Source organism: Schistosoma mansoni, chromosome 1 (genome assembly GCF_000237925.1).
Source record: "Schistosoma mansoni strain Puerto Rico chromosome 1, complete genome".
In the NCBI taxonomy this organism is placed as follows: domain Eukaryota; kingdom Metazoa; phylum Platyhelminthes; class Trematoda; order Strigeidida; family Schistosomatidae; genus Schistosoma; species Schistosoma mansoni.
Window position 1 is genome coordinate 10877333 of NC_031495.1, and position 14951 is coordinate 10892283.

General features: G+C 35.1%; 1 protein-coding gene across 1 annotated transcript in view; it reads left to right on the plus strand.

The window, feature by feature from the left end:
• The first annotated feature begins 196 nt into the window (after positions 1 to 196).
• Positions 197 to 14951, plus strand: part of Smp_079270 (crp-related) — a 20505-nt gene continuing 5750 nt past the window's right edge. The window contains exons 1-2 of the mRNA XM_018793246.1: positions 197 to 257; positions 7031 to 7152. Coding sequence (XP_018647778.1) covers positions 243 to 257; positions 7031 to 7152 — 137 coding nt within the window. The 5' untranslated portion in view covers positions 197 to 242. The remainder of the gene's footprint in view (positions 258 to 7030; positions 7153 to 14951) is intronic.

Sequence of the window (14951 nt, forward strand, 5' to 3'; positions counted from 1 at the left end):
GCTATCTAATAGTACTGTCTACATTCACGTGACCCTTTGATAAGAAAGTTTGTCCACTTAAAATTCTTTGCCATACAACTGGACCAGTCAAGATGTACACTAACAATTTGGTTGACCTTGGTCATTTGACCAATCAGAAGACGAACCATCCGCCTCCGTAATTATATAAACCAATATACTCCGAAGGATTGTTGAGAATTTGGACGTGCTCTTCTCTGGTTTTTTGTGCTGATTTGAGGACTATGCCTTTCACGCCAGTAAGTTTCTACCTAAATATTATATTTAAATTATTTGTCTTTGGTACATAATACTTTTTCTTAGTTCAATGTACTAGAAAATCTATTTTTAGCTAAAACAAAAAGCTACAATGAACTCGCAAAGTTTAGGGAAATTCTCGGGAAACGTTTCATTTTATTCATTTGCTAATACCTGATTGGATAAATTTTGAGAAATTTGGCTAGATGGTATTCAATTTAACCAAGTTCAGATTGTTATCCTTGAATTTGCTACCTAGCAGTGGTGTATATATGTATAGAGTTAGGATGTACTGTGCAGTTACTTCCTCTCGTGATCGAAGTAAGGATCCCTGTCCATATAGAATTATTGTTAATTTCATTTATCCAGGTGTGCGCGCTGTAGGACCTGGCGCAAATATGCATCAATCCAAAGGCCATACCTCACACCAACACAGCAGGAGATAAAATTTTCAGGCTTAAAAGTAGTTGGGTGGACATAACAATATCAGTTGCTCTGGTAAGCTAAGCTTAGGGAATGTAGTTCTAAATGGACGAACGAGATCAAAGAATGAAGGATTTGGAATGACGACTAATGATTCAGCTGTATATAAGAAATGAACACATCTGTATCACTAAGTTTGAGACAAAACAGTTTGAAACTTTACCATTACTTACTTACTTACGCCTGTCACCCCGAATGGAGCATAGGCTGCCGACCAGCATTCTCCAACCCACTCTATCCTGGGCCTTCCTTTCTAGTTCTATCCAATTGTTGTTCATTCTTCTCATGTCTGTCTCCATTTGTCGGCTCAATGTGCTCTTTGATCTTCCTCTTCTCCTTTGCTCTTGAGGATTCCATGTGAGGGCTTGCCTTGTGATGCAGTTGTGTGCTTTCCTCAATATGTGTCCTATCCACTTCCAGCGCCTCTCCCTGATTTCTTCCGCTGGAATCTGGTTTGTTCTCTCCTATAGTAGGTTGCTGCTGATAGTGTCTGGCCAACCGATCCGAAGTATTTTGCGTAGACAATTGTTAAGAAACACTTGTATCTTCTGGATAATGGCTTTCGTAGTTCTCCACGTTTCCGCCCCATACAGTAGAACTGCCTTGACATTTGTATTGAAAATTCTGACTTTGGTGTTGTTTGACAGACATTTGTTTTGAGTTCCAGATGTTCTTCAATTGTAGATATGCTGGTCTTGCTTTGCCGATCCGCGTCTTCACATCTGCATCAGATCCACAGTGCACATCGATGATGCTGTCCAGATATGTGAATGTTTTTGCATCCTCCACAGCTTTTCCGTCAAATGTGATTTGATTAGTGCATGTTGTGTTGTATCGGAAAGTCTTGGTTTTCCCTTTGTATATGTTAAGACCTACTGCTACACTGGTCGTCTTTTTCAGCATTTGTTGTTGCGTGTGCGATAGAAGAGCCAGTTCATCTACGAAGTCTAGATCATCCAGCTGCATCCTAGCTGTCCGCTGTATCCTGTGCTTCCCCCCAGATATTGACGTCTTCATAATTCAGTCGATCACCAAGAGAAAGAGAAAGGTTGAGAGTAAGCAACCTTGCCTGACACCGGTCTTTAATTCGAACGAGTCAGTTAGCTGCCCTCCATGCACGATTTTGCATTTTAATCCATCATAAGAATTCCGTATGATATCGCCTATCTTCTCAGGCGCGCCGTAGTGTCTAAGAAGCTTCCGTAGTGTTGTCCTGTCCACACTATTAAATATATTCTCGTAGTCAATGAAGTTGATGTAGAGTGATGAATTCCATTCTATTGATTGTTCCACAATGATCCGTAGTGTGTGTGATTTGGTCTGTACACGATCGACCCTTACAAAATGCAGCCTGTTGATCTTGAAGTTGGGAGTCTACGGAGTCCTTTATTCTGTTTAACAATACCCTTTTGAGGACTTTTCCTGGTATTGAGAGAAGAGTGATGTCTCTGTAGATCTCACACTTGCTGAGATCGCTTTTCTATGGTATTTTAATCAGAAGTCCTTTTTTCCATAGATGACGTTTACCACATGAGCCCAAACTTACGTATACATAGGAACCGTTAGAATTTAGCCATTGAAAGCCCCCAAATGCCCTGCTAAGGCCGAGAGTGGGGAGAGTCCGCTCTCCCTCTCGAAATCCTCTCACATGGCCACGCGAATATAGCCTCTGCCAGGGAAGTCCTGCTCACTGCCTTCTCACAGTGGCGGGGGTGTTGTTTAGGAAATTGAAAGGATGAAAAGCGAATGTCTGGAGCTTTAACCGGGTTGGTGGACACAGAAATTCCACCTAGGGGAGTTGGAAAACCCTCATTCCAAACCAATGGTGCACATGGGCTCCAGTATCCTGATGGAACAAATGGCGTACGAAGCAATCGTTGGTCACCGGCTACCATGGGACTGCATCTCCTCACGATGCTCCACTGCCTTGTGGAATAGATTTTTAGGTCAAAGACTCGGGGCGTGGCCTCCTAAGAAAACCACCTACTTCAGTTTGGGCACCTGGACAGTATCACAGCTCTCACACAAATCGAATGAGATTTGTGAGGCGCATATTTATCTAGTGCTTCCTTGTACCAATATTTATGTGTTTAAATAAATAAATAAAAAACAATCAGTGAAGATTCACAGGCTAACCAGCTGACTTGTTATATCTACTTGGCACTCTACGTCTAAACTCAGCATCACTCACTTGGTTCCTCCACCATACAGGATTGATGGTTAAGTTACATTTAATTTTAGCAACCTACATGCTCCTATGCCCTCAAGGGCTGTATTACATAATTTTAACTAAATATAAGGCGAACTGTTGCGTAAAACAGTCATCATTTGATATGCAAGTAGATATCTTACCTGCGCAAAATGTAGCACCGAATTTCAGAAGACGAGATGGCTTTTTGCATCTGTTTTGAGGTTTCGTCAGCCCCTGACTCATTAAGGGTGATAACCGGTTAACGTACTAAACTACCTCATTTCTTATAGTCAAATTAGGTATTGGTGGGTCAGTCTTTAAACGATATTTTGCAACCCATACCTTATCACTCAATGTGTCTGGGAGGTTATATTTTTGTCAGAGTCTTCACTAGACAGAACTGTGTTAATCTAAGACCAGCCAACTTTCACTGGCTGAAGCAGTCATTTATATTCACTTTTCAACATAATATGGCTTAATTTCTGTTGTCATGCTCGTTACTACCATCCTTAAACACTGTTTTGACTTAATTTTTAGTACTGAGAGAAGGATTCTCAAACTATTCGGTCAGTAATCACATGAATGTAGGGAATGTACCTGTGAAGTGCCTCGAAATAAAACTAAGCAGTTGCCGAGTCCTTCCCAGTTTCCAGTAATTAAATGATGTCAGTTCCCTGAGCATCTAACTTTTGGGAGATTAAGGCCTCTTTCTGGCAGAATTTAACATTTTTTTCAAAATAGCCACCATCATAGAGGAAAAGTAGACATCTACGAAGTTGTTTGCTCGGGTTGTGATGAATGGTTTTCCATTTTCTGTCTTCTCTCGTTTACTGTGTTTGTTTATTTCGGAAGCTGTCGTAGTTTAAAAACGGTGCAGCTGCCTGTATATATTGTTTAGGATTAAAAAATCACGGTATCAAAATAAGTAGAAGATTTTCAACCCTAAACATTAAGAAATGAATTAATCGTATACCACCCCTACCCAGCTTGTTCATTTATACCATTTCCTACACGTTTGTATAAATGTTACTTGGGTGAAAATTAGATTTATAACAGTTGTTTATAAGTACAAACTTTAATCCTGTCATCACATACTGTCTTTCAGTCTTTTCCTTCACTCTCCCAATAAAAGTGAATGTGTCCAGAATTGTTTGGGGAGAATAGAGTGGCAATTATGACACTATGCGTCGGTCGATCGATCGGGTCTTTGTCTATCACATTGGTATAAAATGACCTTGATAACCTTTCTTCCAATCAAATCAGAAATGCAACACCAATTTATTGTGTTAAGGTCGAAAATGGTCGATTAGTCTTAGGCTAAAAGAAAGTACATTTTGGAGTTAGGACACTGTCATGTAGGATATTATTTTATTAGTGGGACAACTGCATTTTTTGGGTTAAGATAAACAAGATAACGTAAATGACTAGAGTAGCCTAATGGTTAGTCACCATGACTAATATTCATCTGTGTCTAGGTCTCAATCCGTCAGTTTAATGGTGTGACAAAAATATTTTAGGGAAATAGTGTTGTGCTTGCGTATATCGCAATGGGTACGGATAGGTCAGAACATCTGTTGCCAATCTCTTCAACTGCGTTAAGATAAGTGTCTGAAGTGAATTCCATTTTTATCTCAAAAATTTGGCAACATGTGGAGTAAATAGAGGTGTATGAAATAAGTGAAGTATCAGCTTGGGGTTCGAAGCATAGAGCCACGATGTGAAAAGACGGTTCTCTTTTGACATTGAGCCTAGCATATGGTTCCATATTCAGCATGACTCATTCCTTCTTCAAGTTGAAGGGCGATGTTTTGTCGGTAAGACTATGCTATAACGCTTAGCCAATCCTGTTATGTCCTAAGCCCTGTCAAATATTACATGACAAGATCACTAGTCGGAACACTGGCCTATACGACCTTGACACTGTGCCAAACCAATAACGCTTTAACCAGTACGAGCGTCCTAGAGTCAACTCTTAGTTCTTATTGGTCCTTCGCGCCTAACCCTGTCCATTTGTGTCCAGAATACAATCTCAGCTTCCACTGTATGAACCATGTATGTCAGACAAACGCAGTTTATATACAAGCAAATCAGACCACATCATACCATAAAATAGAAAATAACAACTATGTGAGATCAAACCAAAAGTGGCTGTAAATGTGAGAGACTGTAACTAATAAGTTGGGAATATCAAAAATAATAAGTCATATAATAGTGGTCAACAGGTCAAATAGAGGCTTATAATAAGAGGAATGTGAATATTGATTTGAACACATAAATATTGGTACAAAAGGGGCACCAAATACATATGCGCCGCACAAATCTCATTTGATTTGTGTGAGGGCTGTGATACTGTCCAGGTGCCCAAACTGAAGTAGGTGGTTTTCTTAGGAGGCCACGCCCCGAGTCTTTGACCTAAAAATCTATTCCACAAGGCAGTGGAGCATCGTGAGGAGATGCAGTCCCATGGTAGCCGGTGACCAACGATTGCTTCGTACGCCATTTGTTCCATCAGGATACTGGAGCCCATGTGCACCATTGGTTTGGAATGAGGGTTTTCCAACTCCCCTAGGTGGAATTTCTGTGTCCACCAACCCAGTTAAAGCTCCGGACATTCGCTTTTCATCCTTTCAATTTCCTAAACAACACCCCCGCCACTGTGAGAAGGCAGTGAGCAGGACTTCCCTGGCAGAGGCTATATATTCGCGTGACCATATGAGAGGATTTTGAGAGGGAGAGCGTACTCTCCCCACTCTCGGCCGTACCAGGGCATTTGGGGGCAATGTGAATATACATATAATATAGTTACTTAATAGTTATCCAATAGGAATATATGTAATAATAGTCCATAAATAATTCCTGGCGGTCACCATTCATTTACTCTTCGTTAGGATATAACAAATCCATACCAAAGAAACTTATTTCGACTTTTCGCGCGAAATTTAGGAAGTTATCTATCATGTAAAGAACTTTGTGGGAAATACCTCTGCATATTATTCAGAATGTTTATATTTAACAACAGAGATTCTTTTTTATCGCTGTTAAATAGGGACAACTTGGTGTAAAAGTAAAATCAAAATAGTTGCCTATTGTCTGATACACCTTGCTTTCAAAACATTGTTATAATTGCGGTTTATCCCGTCGTGGAGATTAAACTCGCAAACAATTCATTTTGTTATCGATTCACCTAGTAATATGTGCTCCTCTAGCATACAGATACTGACATTGGTCACTACGTTTATCGATTACAACATTAAATCGTTGTCCCAACTCAATTTTAACAAATTTTCGACGAATTTGTGGCAAAGATTGTGAAAGGAATTAAATGTTGTTTATAAGACATTTATAGCCTTAGAATTGATTCAGAAAGAAAACTCCATGCTCAAATAAATGAGTTTATATCATTCATAACCGTTATAAAATCTGTATTTATTAGGTTTGATTGTTTCTTTCATTGTTACTGACTATTATTTATTTGAACACATAAATATTGGTACAAAGGTGCACCGAATACATATGCGCTACTTAAGTCACTTGATTTGTGAGTGGGCTACGATACTGCCCGGGTGCCCAGACTGACTGTTTATCCCTTACGTAGTGGTTTAAAACCAAAAGTCATTTATAATACATCTAAATGTCGTCGCTGTAATATGGTTTTACGCTTTCTCCCTCCCTGGATTGGTAAAAACTTTCCCTTTGTGTGATACTTCACTAACACCTCATAATTTTGTTGTTACTGACCAACTGTACTAATATTGGTGAGATTTTGCGTTACTGACTTCAGAAGTTACAAACAATGTTAACTGTAGCAATCAGGACATCAATATTTACAAAAGTTGCAGACAAGTATGTAAACGTACATCTGGTAAGGCGTTGGTCGCACACTATATGAATTTAAAATAAATTGCGCTACACTTTTAGATCACTTATCCATAGTTTACGATGATCGGTAGACATTAAAAGATTTCACAAACCATAATGGATTTACAGGACACGTGAAGATTATAGTGAATACACGTTATTATTGTATGGATAATATTAGTATTTAAAATAACAATACACTGTTCCCAATAATTAAGTCACTAACAATATTTTTTTATATAGGCAAAAGTAGAGAAGTGTGTACGTTGTGACAAATCGGTTTACGCTGCTGAAAGGATGGAAGCCGGTGGGAATATCTGGCACAAGCGTTGTTTTTGTTGTTCTAAATGTGATATGCTACTGAAGTAAGTACTTGTCTGTTAATTCCCACTTACCAAATCTTTTTCCTTCACTTTGATAACTATTTTTTCTGAGAATATTATGGATTGTTGCGTAATCTGTTCACTACTTTTTACTATTCAGTTCAGTCACAATGCACATTTCATAACATCTGCTCAAACAAATGCCCAGAGCGTGAGGACTGAAAGTGTGTAAGAAACCTTATTATCAAGGGCCTAGCAAGTATGTACATAATTCGTGCGTGTATATTTATACTCACACACTATGTAACCTCACTGTAATTTATGATCTCTCCGGGATTCCCTAGCATATCAGTTTTCAATTAAAGTAAATATCTAACTCGTCACTAAGATCATACTCTGGTTTTGAAGTCTAGCAATGCTGTAAAATTTGTTAACTTCTTGCATTTCATTTAAGCAAAGCCACTTGAGATTGCGGTCTGTTTTGCTTATATTCGATTCGTTGGTTTGTTAATAGGAACTCAGTTGTGATCAACTGTAATTAAATTATTTCATTTTCAAAATTTTGAACTGGATGTGGAATACTCGCTTACTTTTTTAAACTGATGTATGGTGTGTTGTCTAATAGACAACAGTGCTATGAATCCGGGTTCTTTGTTGTTAGCTTCGACATACCAAGGGATTCTAGATCTTCCGTGATTCTCTAAATTTGTCATCATTTCATTAATATTATCCATTCGCTTTCCACTTTTGTGCGTAACAAGTTTATCAACTATACTAGCGTTTAGTATTACCTCAATTTTTATGTCGTTCAGGTGAAAATATCAGTTTCCGAAATTTTTTGTGAATATTAAAAATATTAGTTCATGTAAGCCGTTCGATTATTTACCACTTTTCCCTTTGAATTAACCAAGATTTTTTATCCTCATAAACTCCATGGTGTTTGTCTTTCGATGTAAACAAAAACTCAGTACCATTCCTGTTACCATGTTTTCACAGCTCTTAAAATATCATTTATATACCACAACATTCTAAATATTAAGTATTATTTCTAAGGAAAATTGGAAATTGGCTATCAATGGAATCTTTCGTTGAACTTATCAACCGAATTCATCCCCTTATCTCATTCTTGATTTTTACACCTGGACACAGGCTCAGTACTTTTTACTTTGAACTCTTAACATTTTACTCACTGAGTCTAGATAACCATTAGTTTGTCCAATAGACATTAAACATTATTTAAAAGAAGAATCAATCTTTTTTAATATCTATATATTATCAGCTTATACCTGAAATATATATGATAAAGTGTATTACTACTGTACAAATACATGTCATTATTAACTAAGTTGTTCTCAATTGATTAATCTCTTTATATATATTTGTGTTTATATTAAACCTGTATGATAATAGTAAATCATGTTTAAACAATATCATAGAGATTAATAAAGTTGATATGGTAATATTAAACGTATATACTTGAAATCAATAATTTTCTAAACTATATGTCTAGGTAAACATCGTTTTTTCTTGTTTTTAATTTATATTAAAAAGAATATATAAATTATAGTGAACAAGGAATTAATGAATTGAAGTACAAGTTAACATACAAAATCGATTTTATTTTTCTAGTTGTCTATAATATGAAATCATATTTGAAGAAACAGTAATAATCATATTATCTTCTTAATTAATTACACTTGTTGGTTATAGACAATTAATGTTATTAGTGAAATTTATGAGTTGATTTAAGCTATACCATCATGGAAAACCTAGAAGCACTGGATGATCGTTTCATCCTAATGTGAGACTTCTCAGCAGTGCGAGATCGTAGATGCTCATTGCTGAGGAGTCCCACAGTAGGACGAAATGGTCATATATTACTTTCAGGTTTCCCATGACGGTCTAGTTTAAATCGACTCATGAATTTAACTATCAAATTACTATAATCTCCACAAACCCCTATTCTAATAGTAATTAATTTTATGATACTGTAAATGTGTTCATATAGTGTTTATTTATTTAAACACATAAACATTAGTACAAAAGATCACCAAAGTAAATATGCGTCACACAATAAAAATGAGACTGTGAAGAGACAGAAAAATAAAGATGAGTATCATAAAAAAATAAAGGACAAAAAATGGATTAGTGTATGAGAATGAAAATCAATACTACTACTACTACTACTACTACTACTACTAATAATAATAATAATAATAATAATAATAATAATGAGAGAATCAGTTCAGTTAAGAAAAATACAGCCAACACAAAATATTTCAGTTACAAAAGTTACTCTCACTTATATGAAGAAAGTAAACGAAATATACAGTAAGACTCACCACTTGCTTTTATGCTAAGCCGTGTTTGATAACGTCTCTAGCCAATGTGTTGTACTCTCTTCCAGGACCCCAACTAGGGAATTGTTAAGTCCTGACAGATACTAGTTCTGTACAGATACCATGTCATACACTGACCATCCCTTTGCTTTTTCCAACCAGTCCCATAAAAATCTGTAGATACGACTTTGTGTAGAACAAAGAGGACCTTCCTCTTTATTCAAACTAATTCATTTCAAAGTGTTTTAAGACTTTGCAGCTCTTTTGGAACTGTTATATGTTACCCTTGATGTTTGAATAAAAGATAATGTGGAAGTTAGAGTGTTATTATCATCATTATCTGCTGACTTATTTTGTATATTTTTAAAGAGTATTTCCAAATGGGTAATGGTATTTCTTTTTTTTACATAGCTTTAATTGTGAAGTTTAGTTGGTTTGTTGATTATCAATCGGTTAATCATAAGTAGGTTACTTAGCTTCATGACGAAAGTTTTTTCTTTATATGGCTGTTAAGAGTCATATAAACTGTAGTGGATTGTGATTTAGTTTTTATTGTTATATTCATGTAAATAATGAGTCAGAGTAATAAAAATGCCTATAACCCCTTGTCTGACCTTTTGTTATTATAATTAGAGATTTGAGTAAGTGCGGAATTCCATAGCTAAACGAAGTAGTAATGAGGCTGAACTGGTTATAGTTAGTGGTGTAGACAAGGTGATATTTCGAACTAGTATTTATTGTATACAGATCGTAACACTGTATTAACAATTTAAAGGTACGGTACTTATTCAACTGACAACTTGGTTACATAACTATATCGTTTACTTTCGACATCATTTGGATGGGATGTTTTTTTCTGAATTGAGTAAAACAAGAGTAAAATAAATCAGCATAGATTCAACATCGTGGATTGGTTGAAGTTAGACATTAACACCGTTGGATACCGGCCGGCTCAGTGGTCTATCGGTTAAGTGCTCTGGCGCGAGACTGGTAGGTCCTGGGTTCAAATCTCGCGAGTGCGGAATCGTGGATGCGCACTACTGAGGAGTCCCATAATAGGACGAAACGGCCCTACAGTGCTTCCAGGTTTTTCATGGTGGTCTAGCTTCAATTGACTCATGATTTCAACTGAGAAAAAAAGAGTAAAACAGTTTTTTTTTATTTTCTTAATATTAATCAATTATTATTCCGACACATATCACTTGTTCACATACACCAACATATTTTAAAACGTGCACGTAAATTAATTAAAAGAAGTATTTCGAAAAAAGGAAATTTATCTACTTCATTAACTGTAGTATTTACTGAAAACAAGGTAAATATACGTGTATTTCACTCATTTAGTTTCTTTTCTAATACAAATGTTCCTTACATTTATATTACTTAGTTAAATATAATAGGATACGTTTGTGCATATTTCACATAAAATACATGTGATTTATATGACTTTTTATTTCATATGATTATAAGTCATATGAATATATATATTGTACAAGAAATTAAATGCCTATTCCACTTTGAAACTGTTTTACACTGCATAGTTACCAGCTAGTGAAAACTGAAAATTAGGTTATACTAGACACTTATTTCATTTTAACACTATATTTGTTATCAGTATTAATACCCAAACAAATATAAGTTCAAGCCTAGAACTTTTGATCATTACGCACTGTTGACCTTCTCTTAAACTATGTTAAAGAAATTTATATTACGCATAGTTCCTTTTTACTAAATTAAACAGAGGAAAATAAAGATTTGAGTAGAATAACATGAATTCATATTTCTTTAGGTTTGCATCTAGTTCCTTATGACTTGTAATGTTTCAAATTAAACTTACAAAATAATTTGAATATGCTTACAGAAGGGAGTTTTATATATACTTGAAATCATGAGTCAATTGAAGCTGGACTACCGTAGAAAACATGGAAGCACTGGACGGCCGTTTCGTCTTATTGTGGGACTCCTCAGTTTAAAAGTTAACGTGAATACGTATTAACACAGTGTTTCGAAGATCCTTTTTATTACTATTATTATTTTGTATTATACCCCTAATTGTTACACCATAATTAGTCATTCCAATGTTACGATTTGTTGATTTTCAGATATTTAATAATAGATTAAACGTAAAGTTAGAACTAAGTAAAATACATTTAAGAAGTAGTTATTTTGGAGTAAAATTTAATTAACATTCTCATGATGCATGTGATTGTAACAAGTCGTATCACAAAGTTTTTTTGTATAGTTCAATGTATAGAAATTGGTGACAATTTATTCGTTAAAGATCCCCATCATATGAAAAGACTAATATTTGAACGAAGAACATTCTTTTCGATAAATTCTCTTCAGGTTCTACAATTATATTATCCAAATTAATAATCGGAAAAAATGACCAGGTTAAAGGCAAGGTACATCTTTTAAAGCATGTAAATTTAGGATTGTCAAACCAAATAGAATAAAATTGTTAATGTTGGTATTGACTCATCTAGAATGTTAACTTGAATCTGTATATATGTTAAGTGAAAATTTAAGATCTATGATCAGAATAAATATGGGTCAAATAGGGTGAGAGAGATATGATAGTGCAATTACAATTCGATCGAGTGGATGAGTAAATTGTGTGGAAAATTAGTAGGACGTAATAAGGAGGGATCAATGCGAAGTGAATGAATCATGTATATGGGAGATTAATAATGATATTTAACCAATAATAATAATACAAAGATTTGTGAATAAAGATAAGAGAGGCAGTTACATTTGACTACGAAAGGTCGTAAGTACATAGTCAAATTAGGTCATCCAATAGCTAAGATTACTATTGGTTAATTGGCCTTGTGGTTGGCCAAGGGAGGAGCAGGGGTTGGAGATATTTGTTCTGTACACATAGCTCAGGTTTTTTCATCCTGATGGCTACTGCTTAAGCCGTTTGAATGACTTTAAGCCTGAAAAGCTTTGGCAAAAAATTACTGACCCTATAAATAATTGAAAAAGATTGATTTATACTGGCACTAAGACCAGTTTGTACTAAATGGTCCAATATCGAGCTGTATACTTTCTTCACCAAACCTTTGCTTAGCCACCCCGGGAGGTGTTCACGAGCACGAAGATGTAAATTCATAGAACTTCTACCAATATAACTTGCTCTACAGGAGCAGTCGAACTGATAAATACAAAACGAGGTAGTCATTCTAGGTAATTCGTCTTTAAGCCTCGGTGTCACCATTGAGCGCATAGAAAACACTAAACGTAGTTCACCGGCGTTGTAAGATTTTTGGATTGATTTGCGTAATCCCTGAGTTAGTATTTCGCTAGCAGCATCCCCTCTGAATTGTAGGCGTATGAACAGGGACCTCTTTCTGACCGTTTGAATTTAGCCTATTTTCACTTTCGTGATCATGTATTTAATTACAAACTTTCTGGAGGAATCATTCTCCCTCAGAGCATTATGCAAGGTGTTTAGCTCATCTTCAACTATATCTGCCGAACATATAGTGCGTATTCGGTAGCTAAGGGTTTTGATCAGGTTTCGTTTATACTGTAGAGGTACAAAGCTAAGGAAATATGTATCATATCAACATTAACAGTTTTATTTTATTTGGTTTAACAATCCTAAATTTACATGCTTTAGACAATTTATTCATAACTTTCCGTGTTATAAAGAATATTTACCACGCTGAAAATATATATTTGAGATTAACAGTGAAATCCATGATGCGCGTTTTGTCCTATGTGAAGACAGATTGATCAAATACAGTCCTTAATAATGGAGAATTCAAAACCCTTACATGTATAACTTCATATTCGTTAGACAAGCTAGTTTCTGCCTGGACTCAGTAGCTCAGTAGAGAACACGTTAGCGTGTAGAGCGAGCCCTAATGAAAAAACTAGCTGGAAAGAAGTTTCTTCTCTCTGTTTGTTCTATTTATTAACCAAATATTTAACATTGATTTTAATTCAACTTACTTGCTTTCATTATCAATGTAGTTATTAGGGGGAAACCACTTATTTATACAGTTTGTCAATTTATCGTAAACTAACATCTGCTTTAAAATTTCAGTTGGCATATGTTTGTTTCCTAAAGTATAGATGCAAAAACATGTTATCTATAAACCTACATATAAATGTATGTCAATCATAACTGCAAAAAAAACAAATGAGAGTCAAAGCTAGCATGCTAAATCTTTTCCATTAAAATATTTTTTAACTTTACACATCCTTCAATAAATGTCTTTTAATACATCCCATAAATTGTACTATCTACTGGAAAGAATAATTATATTTATCAAATAATGGTAGGTTGACGAGCTTAACACCATAAACACATTATTACTGTTTATCTTTGGAAGATATCTAGACATAAATATATACATATGTACCAAGCAAATAATGGGGAGAGAGAGATAAGGCGGAACTTTGCAAGAGAGCCTTAGTGTTCCAAGAAAAATGATTAACGCCACAGTATATATATATATATGTGCTATTTTGTAGGCGAATTATAAACCATCACCAAGTTGCTAAGATCACAATGGTATTGAGTTGTGAAAGGTCGCAATAAAATGATTTGGGTCAAACCTAACAATATGTCATGACTTTCCCTATTATTTGCCAACTTGAACACTAATCAGTATTATGATCAGTAATGATTCGTATTTTGATGTTGAACATATGGAGACATTGTATAATAGACCTTAGACCTAGTTATTGCAATTATTGGATTTATATCACATAGGTATATTAAATATTCTTTGTTTGACATTGATAAAGGTATTGGATTTTGACTAACTCCTTGAAGTGGTTAACAAATTTCATCATCAAAAGTGTCTGGTTTCCAGTTTAAGGGTCCAGTTTTATTGATGAATAAAAATTACAGGAGATTTAGGGAAATTTTTATACTACTACAATTTTACTGTGGAACGCAAAGTTACCAAGACCTTTAGTTGATAAGATAGGACAATACAAAGATTTATATATTTATATATACTGCCCAATACTAAGCTCATTGGTTTACAGTAAAAACATTCATGAACGATGCTCATTACTTATCTCCAGAATTATCATACAGTTACATTTTAATGGACGGAACTCATCAAAGTAAAAATAATCAAACTTCCTACAAACTCTGAAAGTCTAAAATTCGTAGTTTAAATCTTATCCGATTTTTAAAAAGATGTGGGAAACATCTATTCTGAAATTCAGTAGTTTTTGTTTTGAGATCAAAGCTTTCACACAATAAAGTGTGATTTGCATAATTTTGATGACATTGTTTTTATCCATGACTTGATAATATAAACTAATAATTTACACTAAACGATGTCTGATCCGTTTTATCGAGACATCTCATATTAGGGGGTTATTGTGGATATTTTTAGTAATTTTTTATATATAGTTGAAATCATGAGACAATTAGGGCCCTCCAAATGACTAGTCCACTGCTAGCCATTATCCATCTTTGTTTAAAATCCTGAGTTCTTTATTTCAAATTTCCTTACTACATGAACTCATTGT